Source organism: Anser cygnoides, chromosome 3 (genome assembly GCF_040182565.1).
Source record: "Anser cygnoides isolate HZ-2024a breed goose chromosome 3, Taihu_goose_T2T_genome, whole genome shotgun sequence".
Taxonomy (NCBI): Eukaryota; Metazoa; Chordata; class Aves; order Anseriformes; family Anatidae; genus Anser; species Anser cygnoides.
The window spans coordinates 77,319,225-77,338,350 of NC_089875.1; the positions used below are offsets into that span (position 1 = coordinate 77,319,225).

General features: G+C 32.9%; 1 protein-coding gene across 6 annotated transcripts in view; it reads right to left on the reverse strand.

The window, feature by feature from the left end:
• Nucleotides 1-19,126, reverse strand: part of GRIK2 (glutamate ionotropic receptor kainate type subunit 2) — a 413,364-nt gene that overhangs the window by 239,368 nt on the left and 154,870 nt on the right. For 5 of the 6 annotated variants that reach the window (XM_048054417.2, XM_048054416.2, XM_048054418.2 and 2 more), the window contains exons 5-7: nt 15,410-15,591; nt 11,605-11,658; nt 8,705-8,878 (exon numbers count right to left, since the gene is read on the reverse strand). In XM_048054417.2, coding sequence (XP_047910374.1) covers nt 8,705-8,878; nt 11,605-11,658; nt 15,410-15,591 — 410 coding nt within the window. The remainder of the gene's footprint in view (nt 1-8,704; nt 8,879-11,604; nt 11,659-15,409; nt 15,592-19,126) is intronic. The other variant, XM_048054420.2, reaches the window with a different exon arrangement.

Sequence of the window (19,126 nt, forward strand, 5' to 3'; positions counted from 1 at the left end):
TTCAACCTCACTGTTGAGTTGAGTACATACCAGCCCTAACTAATAGGCAGTGCCACTGTGAAGCTGGGGGGCACACGGGGCTAAATTGCTGGTCCTTTCACTCCACAAATTGAATGACTTTTGTTGTGACATAACTCATGCCTCCACTGCCACCATTCCACATCCTACAACTGTAACCTAGTGATTTCTAGAGTTGTTCATTCCTGCAAGTAAGTCTGCTGACCACCAGCTCTGATTATGCTGCTCCTAAAAACATCATTCTTTAACTATAACAGCAAAGAAACAGAATAAAAGTAATAGTGCAATTTGTTTCACCTTTTGTGAAAGGTTACAATAAATATAGTGCATAAATAAATGATTACACTGAATTTCAAAATGCTTCTCTTATGACAATTATCTTCTTGGAAAAAGGTGTTTATGGTATACTGGGTTACAGTCCCCTTTAAATTTCATACAGTGCAGATACTTGCACATTTCATGAGTAAATGCACTTAAGTTCCTATTTCAAAAAATACCCTATGCTCCAGCTAGTCTTACATACTACATATGATTTTTTGTAGGTTGCACAAGCTCTGCCATGTCCCTACTTGCTGTTATGCTAAGAGTTCCCTCTATTACTTCATAAAGATGTAGCACGAGAGCTCTAACATACAAGCATTATATGTGTTACTATATTTATAAACTACACACATCCTCAAACCACATCTGGATGAATACTGTGGAATCAGCAAGAGGCTGCAACGGGGGTGGTTCAGGTTGAATACAGGTTCTTCACCCACTGAGAGGGTGGTCAGGCACTTAAACAGGCTCCCCAGTACAGTGGTCATGGCACTGAAGTGCCATGCTGGAGTTCAAGTGTTTGGACAACACTCTCAGATACATGGTCTGGTTTTGGGGCAGTTCTGTGCAGACCCAGGAATTTGACTTGATGATCCTTGTGGTTTCCTTCTTACTTAGGATATTCTATGATTCTAAATCTTCCATATGAGAGAAGCTGCAATTTATTTCTGCTAAATGCTACATGACACTTGGGCATATCTTTCCTTCAAGGGCAGAATTGCAAGTTTCTGACAGATCTTGTCTCCTAAAATAGCAACAAAGACTACATGCAGGAGTCAAATATTTAATAATGCAATTAATTCTCAAAATAGCTGACATATTTCTAAAACATCTGACAGCACAAAATCTTGCATAGTCCCTAAACTCATGAATTTAACTGTGCCTAGGGGAGATTCTTAGCTTGTAATGCAGTAATAAGTAATTGTTTAGTGTTTTCTTTGAAGTATGCATTTGCTGCCACAGTGTTTTACTGAACACATCTCATCAGCAAATCCAGAAAATTCCTTTTGCTAAAGGGATAATTATAAAGCTGTCTACATAACAAGCTTTCCTCTTTGAAGCTCTAAATCACAATCCAAGGCTGTCTTTCTGTAATGAGTATTTCTCTTTATTTTTATGGATTTTTTCACCCTCAGAAACTTAACAGCACCCTTTTCTCATCAAATCCTTCTGTCCAGTCACAGTGCCTGCTAACAGTTACTGAAGTATTATTTAACTAGCTACCTCAAATATAACTGTTATTTCTCAGTTGTTAGGTAGAGATAAGAAATTGCAGTCTCATAAATATCCTCTTGCTGTTAACAGAATTAAACGACTAATTTCTAACAAGTTATTCAACAAATTGGAAGCCCTCTTTATCTTCCATAAAATAACTTCATCACTAAATTAAAAAGATCACCATTTCAAATCACAAATATAAACATGTATGAAATAATTTATTATTCTAAAGAAATCAAAGCATACTCTAAGGAATTAGGAAGTAAAGCAGCTGCAAGTTCTGTTAATGCCTCTAGATGAACACCTAAACTTCATTAAAGCACTAATTCAACAAGTGAAAATATCATACTTGCAATGAACCTATTTTTAACCCCCGAGTAACCATAGAAGTCTATTTTCCAAAAGGAAAACAAAATTTAATTTTAATAGAACTTTCTTCTTCACAGTGCAGAATTTGTATCTAGTGTAATAATGCAGCTATTTAAATCGGTTTATACAGTCATTGAAAATCCTGACATTAAGGATGAATTGAGTCAAATAAAGTAAATTAAACTTCAGAAGAGTACTGAAGGAAAGCCCTTGATGGCATCATAAATATTTGCTTCATTTGGGAAGAAAGGAAAGCAGAGTATTTTGTAGAATACTACACAAATACTTAAGAAATTGAGGTTCAGAATAAAATTAGATTAAAAAATAAAAAGAACCAGATATACAAACTACTGCTATTACTAGCAGTGTACATTTCCAGTTTTGCATCTCCCTGACTTCTTGAGACAGTAACTAAAAGCTCTATTTTAATATCGTTTGGTTAAAATCTAATCTCTTCCTTTACTGCTGTAGTATTTTGCTCACCTAACTTCGATCAAAATGCATCAGAGACACATAGATTGTGTAAAATTTCCTTGTGTAAAATGTTTTTTGAGCGGGGTATTGAACCTGGGAAATATATTCTTGTCTTTCATAGCAGCAGAAGAGTGCCCTCCATATTATTCATGTCCAGTTCTCTGATATGAAAGCTACTTGTCGTTTTCATGAAAAACTTGAGTAAACTTTGGTTATATCAGGGCAAAAAAATGACCCGCTTTTCTTAATTTCAGTTTCAGATGGGTCCTAAGCCTTTCCTCACCTTATTAATTTCTTCCAATCTTGTCTAGAATGGAAAAAAAGTAAACTTTTCAACTGCATTAGCTTAATCGAATTAGTTTAACGTGGTTCATAAAGGTTTATCAAAAAGTAGGCCAAATAGCTCTCGCAGATTTCAGGCTCTTTCACCTGATTACAGTTGACCATTTAACATTGTCTTTACACAACAGGCATATTCATTACAGGATTTTTCAACCATATTAATTTAATGTAACTGAAAATACACTATTGTTGTCCATCCACACTTAATGTCCTTCTGCCATTCTTTTATTTAACAATTCTTTGTCTTATCATTAAGTTCAATAATACTTCTCAGAATATTAAACTAATATTCCTGACCACAAAGCTGAAATGAACATTCTGATAAACTAGACTTCACAGGAGAATCATGGGATTTGGATGTTAAGAGGCCACTAGTGGAAGTTTTCTTACAATCAGAGGAAATGAACAAAGACTATGTGTACTGAATATATGAATGTATTGGGTGTGCAAATATGGAGAACTATTTAGGTGCAATTACCTATGCTTTTACAAATCCAACATTATTCACTCTTTCACTTCCATTTCAAAATTCTAAGGCAATTATCACCTGTGCATTTTTATTGTATCATGCAGAAGGACTGTCTGAGACAGCTCTTTGGTGGGAATGCACTGCATATACTTGTGACTGAGAAAAACACATATATGTATTTTCTGTAGTGATTACTGCATGTTTTTTCAATTATGTATTTAAAGAAAACTTCCTTGGATCTACTCTCCTTATCCAAGAAAGACTTTTACAAACTTCAAATTTTTATTCATAAAAGCTTTTTTTTTTTTTTTCCTACTTGGATGAAAATCTTATACACAGAAATACACCATAAGTCCATTCTGGATATGCAAAAAAGCCCTCAGTATTTAATAGCATTCGAAATTTTTATTGCAACTGGTTTCCACATGCTGAGAAATACATTCCACATTGGAGTGGAATTAAGCTTGAAAAACACATTATGTCCAGAAAACAAAGAAAGAATTAAAAAAGAGAGAGAGAGAGAGCGAGAAAGGGAGAGAGAGAGAGAGAGCACGTAGAACAAAACCATTCTCCCTTCTGGGAGGTAGCCTACAAAATACATCTGACCAAAACTATTATTTTTCTGAGGAAACCCAGTATTGGCCTGGTCTATAGCATTCTTCAAGTACCACAGTGCTTTCCTGCACCTGCCATATACAGCTACTAAAGTGAACATTAAAGCATGGAATTAATAATCTGAATAGAAAAAAGCACACTCCTTCCTACATAAGATGAAAGCAGATAGCTAAATCGAATGATATGCAAAAGCAATTAGTATGGAACACTTTATGTTAATGAAGAAACTGAACTTGTTATGTCATCTTAATTATGAATGCTAAGTTCTGACTTGAGGCATAGAACACTGTGAAAGATTAATAGTTGTACAGTAGAAGACTTCTGAACTGCTATCACTATACACGTTATACTTTGCTTGGTCTGAATGATGACTGTCATATATAAATGCAGGAGTGCATTTATGCTGTTCTATTCTGTTGGTTTTTTTTTCTTGTTTTGTTTTGTTTTCTTCTTTTTCAGTGTGTGCCACTTGGACAGACTTGACATTGAGTCGGGTATACCAAGGCAAAGTTTCTTGAAAATTGTGCAATATTTCTCTGTTTTACAGAACATCTTTTTATTAATACAGTACAGATGACAGCACTGTTAGAATTTACCAAAAATACTCCGTGATCTTTTTTTTTTTTTCCTGCAGGAAAATCTAATATTCAAATTTTTCTCCAAGCTAAATCAGAATGAACCCTTGCAAAACCAAAACTTTTTACAAACTAAAAGCTAGTTACATAAAGTAAGTATTTTTATTTCATTCTGATTTTTTTAGACTTACACTATAAATTCATTTTTCTAGAAGAAAAAAATATCTCTTTTATTCCAAGTCAAAGATTACCTCTGTTTCAGACTAGTTTCAGTCTCTCTACTTCTGAATCGCAATCTGCAGCGTTGAAATACTTTCAAGGCAAACCAACAGAAGCACAAGTTTACATACGTAAATCTGTCATCATACCTTTGCACACACCCACAAAAACACACTAAAAATCACCCATTTGTAAAGTCTGAGAGGACAAAGAGTAGGAGGTGTTCCTGCCCATGCCAGGGATTGGAACGAAATGATCCTTAAGGTCCCTTCCAACTCAAACCATTGATCATATGATTCTATGTTCATACAAAAAAATAATCAGAGCATTTTTAAATTCAAGACTGCTGAGATACTCAGAAAAAAAAAACTTTACAGATTACAGAAAAAAATATAATCTTTTAACTGGCTTATTAAGCTAAACCACATGTGCACACATGTCTGCTATAGGTATGATAGAGGTACAAATATAGCAACACATTTAGATTGTTATTGTTACATTATAAAGATAAGAAGCACTTTGATTTTCATTGGACCAATTAAGAAATATGAAAAAAACATCAAAAGCGTAAATGAAATCTATTAATATATTAGTAGTCATGATATGAAAGCCACTTCAAAAAAAGTAAATCACTGAACCTTCCTCAGGATTTCTATGTATCATATTAAAATCATCATATTCACACAGTTCTACTGTGTGAAAGTCACCAACTTAGACATTACTAGAAATCATGCCTATTTGATTCTTATGAATAAATATACAAGCAAACCTTTTATCACAAGAAGCTTGTGTAAAGAAAATATCTATATACTCTGACACAACACATCCAAATTCATAGATACTGAAATACTTCCAGACTCTCCTGAGAGTCAGAAAGAACAAAGCTGGTTGTTCTGTAGTTACTCTCCTACATCACAGAACAGATTTACCTTAGAATTATTATTTATTAAATAATAGAATGTTTAAATATTTTATCATTCATTAAGCAGGTGAAATTTGTTTTTCCAAAGCCCACACAAAGGAAGTTCAGAAACCCAAAAACTAGAGTGACATGTGCTGGAAAATTTGTTTGTTGTCACTAATCTTTTCAGGTATGCTAAAGCATCACCCTTCTCAGACCTCTCCTGAGCATCAGCCTGGAAACAAAGGAAAAACTGCCCTAATTGAAATCTATAAGCTCCATACTTGGAATTTTAACTTGGAATCTTATAAAGTGACAAGATGAAATTTTATACCCCCTTTTTATCATGTTGGTATACTACAGGTCAGATTATGAGGAAAATAACATCCTAATAAGAGATTTACATATGTCTATAGAAAACAGCTTTAAACCAGAAAAAAAAAATAAGACTGGGAACTCTATGAATTACAAGTAGCAAAATGTTAAAATAAATATAATTAAATATCAGAGTTAAATTGACAGTTCTAACTCTGGCATGATGGATAAGTTGATTTGCATATAGTAGAGAAGTAGAAGAAGGACACAACACAAACACCAACTGAGCTTATAAACTTTGTGATCCAAAACTGCCTGGTTTTGCACCTCTGGAAACTAATCAGATTTGCCTGAGGTCTCTACTCAGAGATATACAAACCTCAGTTTTTCATTTGGCAAACTGGAGTTTCAGGTGTTTTAACATCTTGTTAAATGGCATCTAGCTAGTTGGCTCAAGCTAAATTAACCCATTAAGCAGGTTTTTGCTACCATTTTACTGAATAAGCTGTCATCAACCTATGAAAATAAAACAACTTTCCTATTTCAGCCCATATCATTTACATACAGTATTCCTCAGCAGCAGTTAGAATCTGTGCAGCACCTTTAATTCCTCAGTGCATTTCTGACTTTAAATACAGTGCAATGTAAGTCAAATTTGACAAACCTAAGAACTATTGACAGTAAATCAATAAAATGACTTATTTTTTTCCACTGGGCACAGGAAGAACTTTGTGCAATGATGTCATGACATAAATTTCTTTTATGTCTTCCAAAGACATTTATTTTAAAACTTACATCTTGTGTATGCCTTTTCTGTATCTAAGAGCTAGATTATAAAAGCTCTTTAAGCACCTAAAATTTATCAAGATTATTAGGCCTTTAAATAACCTTTAGATGCTATCTGCATATCTCAGGTATCTAAAACTCAGGCAATCAAACTGCATTTAGATGCTTCATCTCCATAAACAATCCCCATAAAATATTCACAGCATTCTGTGTGAATACTTGGTTCTTGCGGTTACTACAGAAACCACTTAAAAGTACAAAGAGGGCTCTTTAGGTTCCAGAAAAGAATCCTGTATGCTTTTCATGCACTTATTTATCCTCTTCTGTCTTGAGGGAAAGTAATGCTGTAACGTGTAGTCTTATGGAGTACACTAGCTATAATAAGCTTCTGCCTTACACCAGAATCTTTTCTGAGAATGGCACTTTCTTTAGAGCACCACAAGATGAAAAACATGTGACTGGCCCACAGAAATCTATGCCAATCTCTATCGCTGTGTGACTTCTTTGACCATGGCCCCATGTTCTGGTAATACAACTATTGCTTGCACTCAAACCATCCAAAGGTGTGAGGTCAATTACATCTTTGATCAAAGCATAAAATATACAACTCCAGTGAGTGAGATGAACTGCTAAAATTTTTATGTTGAAAAGGGTAAAAATCAAAGAATTAAAGAGTTAATGCAAAAAAGGAAACATGAAGCAATGACTTCAAAGTCATTGCTCTATAATGACTTTAGCTCAGTAATTGCTTATAATGACTATAGCTCGATAACACTGAGCTATAAAGCCCAAAGTGTAGCTCTATATGAGCTACATATATTCTTCAAACGTTTCTAAAATATTGGCATGTTCATTTGCTTATTTGAAATTATTTAGATAAATGAACAATTAAACTTTACAGATCCCATCATACAATACTTCAGAAGTACAACACAATGAAACTATTGCATAAATTAATTTTAAAAATGTTTCCAATTTTCATTTTCAGTACACCATTAATAACAATAAAAGAAAATATTTTTGTTTTAAAAGGATCATTTTCTAAAAACAAGACAAAAAGAAAATTAACTTTTAAAAACTCATATCAATTGTCATTTAGTAGCAATATCCATAAAATCTTTAAATGTTATCAACAGAAAAAAATGTTCACAAGATTACTTATGTTACATGGCTCATCTAACATAATCTAAACAACTGCTATATAACTATGGTACCAATCTTCAAGGAACAGAACCTGATATTTTTTCAAATAAGAAATATTTGAATATGAAAACACTTCTAAAAATCTAAAGTGCAGTAAAACTCTGTCAGCAAAGGTGTTACATATCACCCCTGGTCCAGACTAAGTGGAAAATTAGATAAATAAATTGCAATAACTTCCAATAAATTTGAAAATTAAATTGGTCCTAATGCAGGATATGTTTTCAAATAAATCCTTCCTTACCACTATAATATTAGATTTAATTTTAACTAATGAACAGAAAGTCACTTAAAACCCAGCAATGAAAGTTTATTTGCATGAAGGTGATTTTGATTTTCAGGAACTAAAGGGAGACCAGAATAATGGCAATGGAAGGGGAAAAAAAATCATACTATCTATGTCAATGTGAAGAAACTGGAAAGGACAGCAAGATGGAATTCTTTATAATTTTCATAAAATAAATTTAAAAAAAAAATTATGCAGAAGTGAAATAGTAAAAATTTCACTTACTAAAACATTAAGCATCATTATGAAAGAGATACCTAAATGAATAAAATAAGAAAATATAGAGAAGGAGACGTGATTTAGCTTGATTTTTGTTGGGATTTGACATGATGCCACACTATTTTCACCAAGAAGGGAAATACAGACTGGATTAATACATTTACAAAGCGGTATTATCATTTAGAAAAATACAGTATGTGTGATTTTTTAGTAAAGCTAATATGCTATGTTTTCAGTCTACAGAATATTAAAACAAACACCCCAGCAACTGTCTGAATAAAGATTAAAGTAACATTTGGCCTCATGCCTCTAAACAATCTTAATCACAGAAATGAGGTTTTTCCATTGACAGGAACAGTAAACAGTGATATTCATACCGTCATAAATCCATCCAGCAAACCTGAATCAGGTTTAGGAGGTGCTTGCAATCGCTCCATAGACCACTTTTCAATGATAGATGACACCTGGCTGTTTTCCGTGTTTAGAATTCTGAATCCTGTCATGTTAACACCACTATACCGATAGGGTTCCACATCCAAGGCAAAGAGGTCCTGAAAAATAAAAGTGAGCATCATGTAAATCTTTTAATATACTGCAATTCTTCTTTCAGTTTTTAGACCCATTTGCAGTACTGACATTTTCATGAACAACAGTGCTACGTATGCTAAGAAGTATGTTCTGTTTATTTGGGGGTTTGCACCTGTGAGCAGATCACTCAGCTGAGCAAATAACTCAGCTGACCCTATAGTGGGAGTAAGTGGGAGTAAGCTGGCTGACAAAGAGAGAAAGCTTCAATTGCCTTAAAAAAAAAAAAAAAAAAAAGCTAGGGTAAGTTCAGTTGCAGAACTATATCTCCTATTAGTCAGAAATGCTCCAGTAGGCATAAATTTTATTAATAATTGCTACAAATATTGTTACTAATCTTTTCTTATTTGGCTTACCAAAAGAGACTTTAAATGATAAAAATAAACAGAACAGTCTCCTTGTATTTTCAGTCTGTATGAAACTTTAATATGTTGACCTTTAACCATTAAAATAGGAGTGGGGGATGGGGAGAATGTACATGGCCTTCACTTATTGCAGCTTTTGATTATTTTTTACATTTAACCAAAAGCATTCTTCACATTTATCAATCATACTTCCAAACGCAGTCATTTCTTTGATTAGTAATTTCTCTCTACAAGCATAACCTTTGCCAATTGATGTAATTTTAATATATATATATGTATGTACACATATGTACATTTACCTCCCTTCAGCACACACAGAGGCAAGCGTAAATGAATAAAAAGAAGAAAATCAAATTTTAGATCAAGCAAGTAAACTCATGATTATTCCAGTCCTCCAGTTATCCTCCAATCCTGAGAGAATCCTTAGAAACAATGTAGACAATAGGAAATTTGGGTAAAAGATCAAGTTTTGAATAGAAAAAATAATAATAAAATAAAATAAAACTAAAATTTAATTTTGATTAACAAAACAGTCATGACAACTGTCTTAGCTAAACCGAAACAAATTTTCATTTGGTTTGCCTCTTATTTTTTGTTTCCTTTTAAATAAAATTTTGAAGTGATATAATGAGTTGACATAATCACAGACACTACTGTTCTGTAACATATTTTTAGTCTCATTGAACACAGACATTCTCAAAATCATTCAGACTTTGTTTTTAATTTCCTCTTTTTTTTTTTCTTGTTGGCAGTATAATGCAGTTTACATTTCCATGAAATGGTAGTGTTGGGTGTAATACTTGTCTGAATCCATTTATTTACTGACTAGAACTGAAGAAAATATAATATGTACTATGGAAAAACAGAATATAATTCATTATTCATTGTTGACACTGAGCCTCCCCAAAATCAACCAGTCACTAACCATTTTCAATTATAGCTAGTAATTATGATAATGTTTTCCATGGCACCTAAGGTGCTACAGGTGCTAAAATGTTTTTAAGTTATACATTTATGAATAACCTAACTCATGTCCTCTTTCTAAAGAAACAAAATATTCTATTGTGAAGGAAAGACCAACAATAACTATAAGTATGTTACTTCTTTCCCTTTAAGAACTCTCTATTTTTGCTGTGAAAAAAAACTCAGAACCCCAGGTGTAATTATTTAATCCAAACACATTCATTTTTACAATGGAATATAATAAATGTACAAAACAATATTATATCCGTATATTACAGAAACACACATGTTGGCGTATTAATGAGCTACTGCATTAGACCCTGAATCAATCATAGGAGAGTAAGCAGAAGACTGCTGTAAACACTGTGACTGGAAAATTTATTTGACAGGACTTTCAACATGTCAGGTAAGAAGCAATTAATATATCAAAACAACTAATTTCTGATGCAGGTTCCAAAGCTACATTGCAAAATCAAAATCTATCATCTGTCTGCACACATTAAATTATTCTTTGATAATTCCAAATGCATATAATCCCTGTCCCTTCTCAAAAACCTAATGTTCCAATAAGGAAATAAGTCTGATGGAAACCCTGTTTTATAAACATAGCTTTAAGAATAAAAAATAAATGCATGGTATGTATGGACAGCATACCACTCAAAGAAGCAATTTTCACCAACAGCAAAAGACAGAAAACCTAGGACTAATGAGGGAAGTTTGACTGCATGCAATCCTGAATCCACAGGTGATAGCACAATTTAACCTTCTAAAGTAAGAGAGAGACTTGCAAAGGGTATTTTGCCTTTACAGTTCTAATGAGCTTCACAAATTATTTTCCTTTCTATTCAACAAGCTATTTCCACATTAATGTTTTCCATAAACTTGTTTTGAGATTCTGAGATGAACTGCCCATCCTACCACAAAGGATATATTTTGTTAAGGACTTAAACATGTATATGATTTTAAACATGGGTCACTTCAAGCATGGCACATCTGTCTCATGCTTGGAATGACTTGTGTTTTAAGAACCGTAATGAACTGTAATCTAAATAGGCAAATCTGAACATAAATGAAAACAGAGAAATGCACACAACTGTATTATGTACTTAATCCTATTTAAAAGTTTTAAACTGTACTACAGTCAATCGTTTTCTCAGGTCTGTCAGTTTTCTAGGCATGCTGTTGAACAATAATTAAACCATCCTGATGAGTTTTCATTGAAAGTAAGAAAACTCAACAGAGTTTTCGTCATGTACTTACACACCAATCCAGAGAGACCTTTTTTTTTTCACTTTTCAGGTAATATAATTAAGGAAAGTGACATCTTTGTTAGATGTCACCGTATGTTTTTATAAGCCACTTACCAGTGTGGTAAAGATATAGTGATAGTATTCTGTCATCATTCCCATAGCTAAAGCCTTAAAAAAATAAACAAAAGATTAATGTTTCTGAGGACACACAATCCATTTTTATCACACTTACATGGTAAATGAAAAGCTGCAGAAGAACACTACTGGGATCAGACTACAGGGTTGGAATTGTACTAAAATTAGGTCAAGCAAGTCATTTCCTAGCAGTTAGAGCAGATTACTGACTATTAAAGGAATTTATGAAGCAGATCTTCTGATAGAAAGATTATTAGACTGTTTAGTGTAGTAAATGTGAAAGAGGTTTATAGTTTTACATACTAATGGGTGCATTAAGTTGCCACACAAATTTTCGGTTGACAATATTTTCATTCATTATTGAACCCTCCCCTTAAAAAGAATAACCTAATAGGATATGTTTTCTCTATTTTGATGAACAGTATTGTGCATTTAAAACAAGGACCCAAGCTTATGCTTTGGATGTACATTTTTCCAACCATGAAAGAAAATACTCCTGATTCAAAGTTTCACTAGCAGAATACATAGTAACTTCATCTGTCTTGCTAACTTTGCATTATCAAACAGTTACTGATCAACTGTGCATTTTAAAACTTCATACTTTTTGTTAACAGTATAAGAATAAATATTTGTAGATATGCTTTTAAAGTAATAAGCTAGGGATGTCTCATCACTATTTATTACAGACAGTTTCACCCGAAAAGCAGATACAGATTAACAATATCCTCTTACTCTGCTCAGAAGCAACAATAGTCTAGTATGATTTATGAAAGCATTTAAGTACCTATAGTAATTTTTACTTAATTTTAGCACTGTTTAAAAAAAAAAAAAAATAACAACAACAACAACAAAACCATACAAATAAGGAATATTCTCTTCCTTTCCAAGAATTACAAACAGAATTCTTTGCCAAGTTTCTACCAGTTACACCTCCTTAAATGCACTGATGGCAATAATTATACAATTGTCACAATAGCAGAATCTGTATACAAAAGAATTATTGGTTTTGAAGACAGTGAGAGCTTTTTTACTTGCAACATTGTCTGAGAAAATGACTAGTCTGTATGTTCTTTTCCAAATAAAAGTGAAAAGCTAAAACAAATTTGAAAAGGCAGCTGCAGATCAGGTTTTTTATCTTTGACAAGACTGGAAAAGTGTTGTTACAGTTTTTGCCAAAGGATGTCTTTACCTGTATATAGAACTGTAGTATAGTCTACCAACAGCAATTTAAATTCTGCTTAACACAGGAAAACCATTATCTCATGAGAAATATCACAACTTCATTAGAAACCGTATAACACCAAACACAGCTAGCTTTTAAAAAATAAATAAATAAATAAATAATAAATTGCTTTTAAATCAAGCTAAGATATCTTTTTCCCTATACCTAAAATGCTTGTAGCCATCTGTACCTTATCTGCTTATAAGGGGACTTTCATTCTCCAAACAATCTCTCCACAAGAATATTCGTGATTCTGCTATGTTCTGGTATAGTCTCTTTTCCAGGTTTTTTTTTCTCTCACTTTCCTCACTTTTCAAAAGACATCAATCCTTTTTCCTCTTGAAAACATTGTCAATTCTCTGCCTTCGTTATTCCAGTGCTTCCACTATCTATTTAAATATTGTCTTCCATCCCTGTTTCCCTGGTGATGCAGTTACCACTGATATTTGTCTTGATTTAATTATGTGGTCTGAATGGTGGGAATTTCTTTTCCATTCCATAATGTATTTTTGACCAGAAAACAGTAATTGTCTTTTCACTGGCCTCTCAAAGTACTGTTTTTTCTATATTTCCAACCTGTTTTTATTCCAGCCAACTTCATTCTTAATCCTTCCAATCCCTCCCAAAATGAAATTCCTTGTCATGTCTCCCCAAGTTCATATCTCCATTTCTCCCCCCAAAAAAATGATTAATTCATGGTTTGCAAATGAATCTTTATATAAAGACTTTTTTTTTATATTAACATTTTTAGTAAACACCTGTACACAGTGCTTTTGGAATTATATCTCTAAATAACAAATTATCTTAATATACTTTTTGTCAATTTTGATAGCAGGAGCTCATACTCAGCTGCAGAATTACCAATTTTAGACATACTTAAAACATTGCAATATTGGTGCTGGATGGAAAATTTCAAGATTACAGACATTGTAAAAAGATCTAAACACTCATGAAAGAATTGTTCATTTAACTTCTTTCTATAACCTTTAGGATGAGCAGAGAGGCTTGATAAAACAGCTTATAATTTGATTTAAAGAAATTGAATGCCCATTGTTGAGTCTTGGGACATGATTAATTACAGAATGCTTTTTATTTTCTTCCTCATTCCTATAATATTTTTATTTTCTTCTCCTATTTTTTTCACAATGTTTTATATTTTGAAAGAAAAATTTCTTTTCACCTGAAATATACTAGGTGCAGTATAAGTACATTGATGGAGTTATTTTTAGTACTGCAGCTTTATACTGCCTTTAATACATATTTTCCATCTGCATTTTTAAGATGTTAAAATAATTAAATATACATTTAATGATTTGGACTAAACAATTGAATTAATTAGGCTGGTTTACGTTAAGTGAAGAGCAAAAACCACCAGCAGATATTCAAGTGACTAAGAATTAATAAGAGTATTTTAATCAATGCACAATAAAGTAACAAATGATAGTATGCATGTATGTTTACTATCATGTTTAATTGCACCCAAAACAGTACCCCGAAGTACCTTTAAATGAGAGACTTTTTTTTTTTTTTCAAATCTTAGAGGTTGTATTTACTTGGTTTTTCAAACTAAATCATTCAGTATGATAGCAAACAGAATATAAATATGAATTAAAGTCACTAAAAGCTGTGCATTAGAAATGTACTATATTGTTTTGTTTTAGGTATTTTTCCTATCATTATTGCAAGTTATAGCTCAATAAAAAAAAAAAAGGAAAGAAAAACAGCATCTGAGGAATTCTCAGTCTTTAGAGCTCACTCACTAAACTAAAGGAGATACACAAAGGCATGCATTTTTGCACACTTCATTGTTACAGTAAGCTTTTTTATGAGCTACATCCTTCGTACACCACTGTATCACCACCTTTTCTTGGAAGACACCACTGGAATCTGATTCTGCAATATAAAGACTGCAAGTATTTGGGATTCTGCTGTATCTTGCCTACTCATCTTACTTATATGCAGCAGAGCAAACACTTGAAAGCATCTATCCAAATGTTCAGATTCTTTACAGTGCTATTAGCAGTGTAGGAGAATATGGTTCTAAATATATCTTTTAGTTCTATCCTTCCAGTGGATCGCAACGTGTTCATTTGGTAATATACTATTCAAATATCACTACCTGATTAAAAGCCCACAACTTAGAAGCTTCAACTGGAAAAAAGAAAAAAAAAATCATTTTACAAAACAAATCTAAACAAGCTTTTAAAACCATGGTTTTAATCAATTCCCCAAAATACCAGTTCTTCATAGTTGCAACACTGACACATCTTATGGTGCATCTTTCCCCTGTGAAGTGCATTGTAAAATACCTTTTGCCCACACATGGAACAATCAGTTTCTTTAAAAAGAAAGAGAAAAGAAAAAAAAAAAAGCCATCATGAAAGCAGCTACCATTAGAGTCACCGGTAAAATTATCTCTGAAAGCCTTGGCTGATTTTCAGCTAGGCCTCAGTAAAACTAACATGCACTTCTACTGCTTGTTAAATGCCATTAAGACTGGATATTATTTTCATTTATTAGGGATGAAGAAGATTAGGCTATCTAAAGCAAAATGAGGATTACCTGTTTTAGGATGCCTGCTGCCATTTCATGGCTGCAGTCAAAGATTACATGGAATTCCTTGCCTCTTTTCATCTCCTTTAGCAATGGCTTTGCATCTTTCGTGTCAGCTGGTAACTGACGGATTTTTAGTCTCAGGTTGTACCGTGACGGAGCCTTGATGAGCTCTTGTAATCGAATAAGGCCTTAAAGAAAATAGAGGAGTCAAAGGAAAAGAAAATTATCAAAACAAGAACCTGATTTGCTAGCAGGACAACTTACTACAAACATTCAAAATTTTCTGATTTTCTCTCCCTTCTCAATAGGCTGCCACTGATACACAGAAAAGTATCAAAAAAAAAAAAAGTGTCTGCACTCCCAGTACTTTCTTATCACACATCTTTCTTCTACCTTAATATTAACAGACAGTAAGCAGCCTCAGTTAGGATTACATTACAAACGACAAATCTTCCTTCATGGAATTATGATATTCCTCTTCAAAGAATGTATATAATTATTTTACTTCAGTTAAAGTCATAGATCAGACTAAGAATTTGTGATCTGACTAGCCAGTCTCCTAACTAATCTATCAGGTTTACATACAAAGTTGTGGATCACTTCAGTATTGTAGAACATTCTTGGATAATCCAAATGATAGTACTAACTGAATTTATCTGTTTTGTTTATACAGGTAACAAAACATATATGCAGCAGCAAAGACAATGACTAAATGACTTATGTCATTGCATTCTTCTTCAATACTTCACAATCCCATTTTGAATTATTTAATGTTTACTATGGAAGTAGATGCAGAAACATTTTTCCAAAAATCTTGCTGTTCACAGCAGCACACCAGTGCATGGTGTGGTGTACATATCATTGACTGGTCTGTGACCAATAGTGCATATTAGGTTGTTGAACTGTCTTAGAATGACAGGGTAAAGACTGCCTCCTACGAAGCAGCAGCTTATTTTAACATCAGCAAAACAGATGTATTGTGCTGTGCTAACTTCCTTCTTACATTAGAGGATACTATATTTACTGGCAGTAACAAGGCTTACTGCTCACCATTACATTTCCTGAACACATATAATACACTGGACTGTCAAAAAATGGAATCTCTTCTTAGAATTTCATTTACAGCAGGGTCATGGCCTAAATTAAGTGTTTCTAAAATTTGAAATAGCTCACTTAACTTCATCAAAAAATATTAATAGAAATTACTTATTATTATTTACTTATCACAGGCACATTGTATAAAAATATATATAGTATTTTATCTCTAAATATTCTTCCTGGTTACAATTGGATGTCAAAGTTGATGTCAAGACATCAACTGTCTTGATTTCAGGAAAATATTTAATGTAACATGGAAGTATACTACAGCATCCACAAGAATTTTTTATAACCTCTTCTATACAGAAGATTTACTTCTGTTTTGTATATAGTCTTTTTCCAACATACAGTGTTTGTTTAACAACATAACACTGAGAGATTTGAACAACAAAATACTTCTGTGATGTTTTGTTATGATACTTTTAGATTGTAAAAATCATAGCTCTAATCATTTCCAGCAGAATCAGACCAGTAGAGAATATATCTGAAAGATAATGTCAGTCACCTCTATTTAATCATCCCTCCTTTTTTGACCCTGCAGAAGATCCACATTACTTCTCAACAGTTGCTGCTGAAATTAACTGGAACAGAAATTATAGCTTACTATACAAAACTTTTCTAAACTAAGATTGCAGGTGTGGAGATCCAGCAGAGGAATCCAGTAGGTCTCTCAGGTTCAGAGGCAGAGTGAGGAAGGCTGTAGGACATTCTGAATCCATACAAAATTTTAAGTAGTCTATACAAATGCATTCTTGCTTGAGGGGTTTATGATGGGGCAGAAACAGTAGCTCCTAGTGCAACGGAGTACTAGCATAGCTCTGGGATAGATGGGTAGTAATTCCCTGAGGACAATCTTGCTGTGCAATCAATGTAAGAAATTTTTCTTCACTCCCAGGTCTGTGTCACGGATACAATATCTCATATTCACCACATTTTTTTTTGGTAACACTCCTAGCACACACACACACATTGTTCAAACTGAGACAACTGTTATTTAACTATTATTAACTATTTAACTGTTAGTTAAATTATCTTCCAAATTTCCATCTTCTATGAAACATTTCTATAGGAACTTCATTACTTCAAGTATTGTGAAAAAATAAATCCTGTAAGTCAGTATGTGCTGATTATCTTCCTTATAAAGTTATGATGTGAAATAACGATAGCATTTTTTCTACATAAGTGTATGCCAAAATTTTAAGGTTAGAGCAAAATGTTTTAGCTCAAGAGGGGATAAAAAATAATTCCATGTTCCATATTATTTTTGTTTGCTACGAAAAGCCAACTGGAAACTTTTTAACTAAAATAATTTAACTCATATTGCATTATATTGGGCATGTCTAATTTTAGATTTATCTGGCTTTACTTACTTTATTTTGTTTTGTTTGTCCTGCTTTGAAAATGAAATAAAAGCCAACATTAAAAAATTCACAGAAATTTCTTATTGGCTATCTCTAGTAGAGGTCCTGAGGGCAGAACAGATATGGAAACTGAAGAACTTTCTCACGACTAGAACTGGTCCATGCTTGCTAAGACAAAAAGAAGTAATAGCTAGAATGTATGTGACCTCTGAGAAAATGGTAGTTATGAGCCCACACGGTTGTGAAAACAGTACTTTTAGTAACTATAATTCAAATAAAAAAACTTGCCATATTTACCTCAAATGTCATGATGGTATTACAGAAAATGAATTAATGTATTTAATGGAAGCTTAAATGGGTTTAATACTTGATTTCTAAATGACCTTGATAAATACGCTTAAAAGCCATCTTGAGGAGGTGTTTTTTTCTTTAGCTGAAAAGCTTATCCATCTACTACAAATTACCTTCATTTTCTGATGACCTAGAACAACTGTTTGAAAGTAAAACTTTGACAAACAAAATCTAGCATACACCACTGTCCTTATTAAGACTATCAAAAAAAAAAAAACAACAGACAATAACATGCCAACAAAAACACTTAGGATTGTCCCCAAGCCTTTCCCAGTTCCTTGAGACTAAGAAAGAAACTGGATTGTTCCATTATCTATACTGTTTTCCTCAAAAAAATAAGATCTATGGAATGTACAGAAAAAATGACAGCTATCTGAAAAATAAATATTAGTTGCCAAAATATGCTAAGAGAGATTGAAGATAGGAGATTCAGAAGTGCATCACTGCTTGAGTCTTAAATTGAAGCAGTGATTATAAAATATGCAGCTGTCCAAATTGAGGAAAATTTCAAATTGCATCTCAACCACACAGTTGTTGGATAACAGCATGATGAATTTTTCCTCAGGATCTCTGCAATCTTAAATACATTTGTCTTTTTTTGTGTATGTGTGGTGGTTTTTTGTTGTTGTTTTTTGTTTCCCCCAAATGAATCAAATTTTATTTCATTCAGGAGGCCAGGAATAAATAAAGTATTGTAGACTACTCTTAAGTGCACTGTTATCAAAATCTGCAGCTGGAGTTGCTTACTGGAAGACAAACAGACACTTGTTATTATGATGGTTACGGCAGCTATCTTAGAGAGGAAACACCTGGGCTTTAGTCCTTGTTCTCATATTTCTATACTGAATCACTTTTCAACAGCAAAGGACAAAAAAAAAAAAAAAAAAAAAAAAAAAACTTTATTCCACTTTGC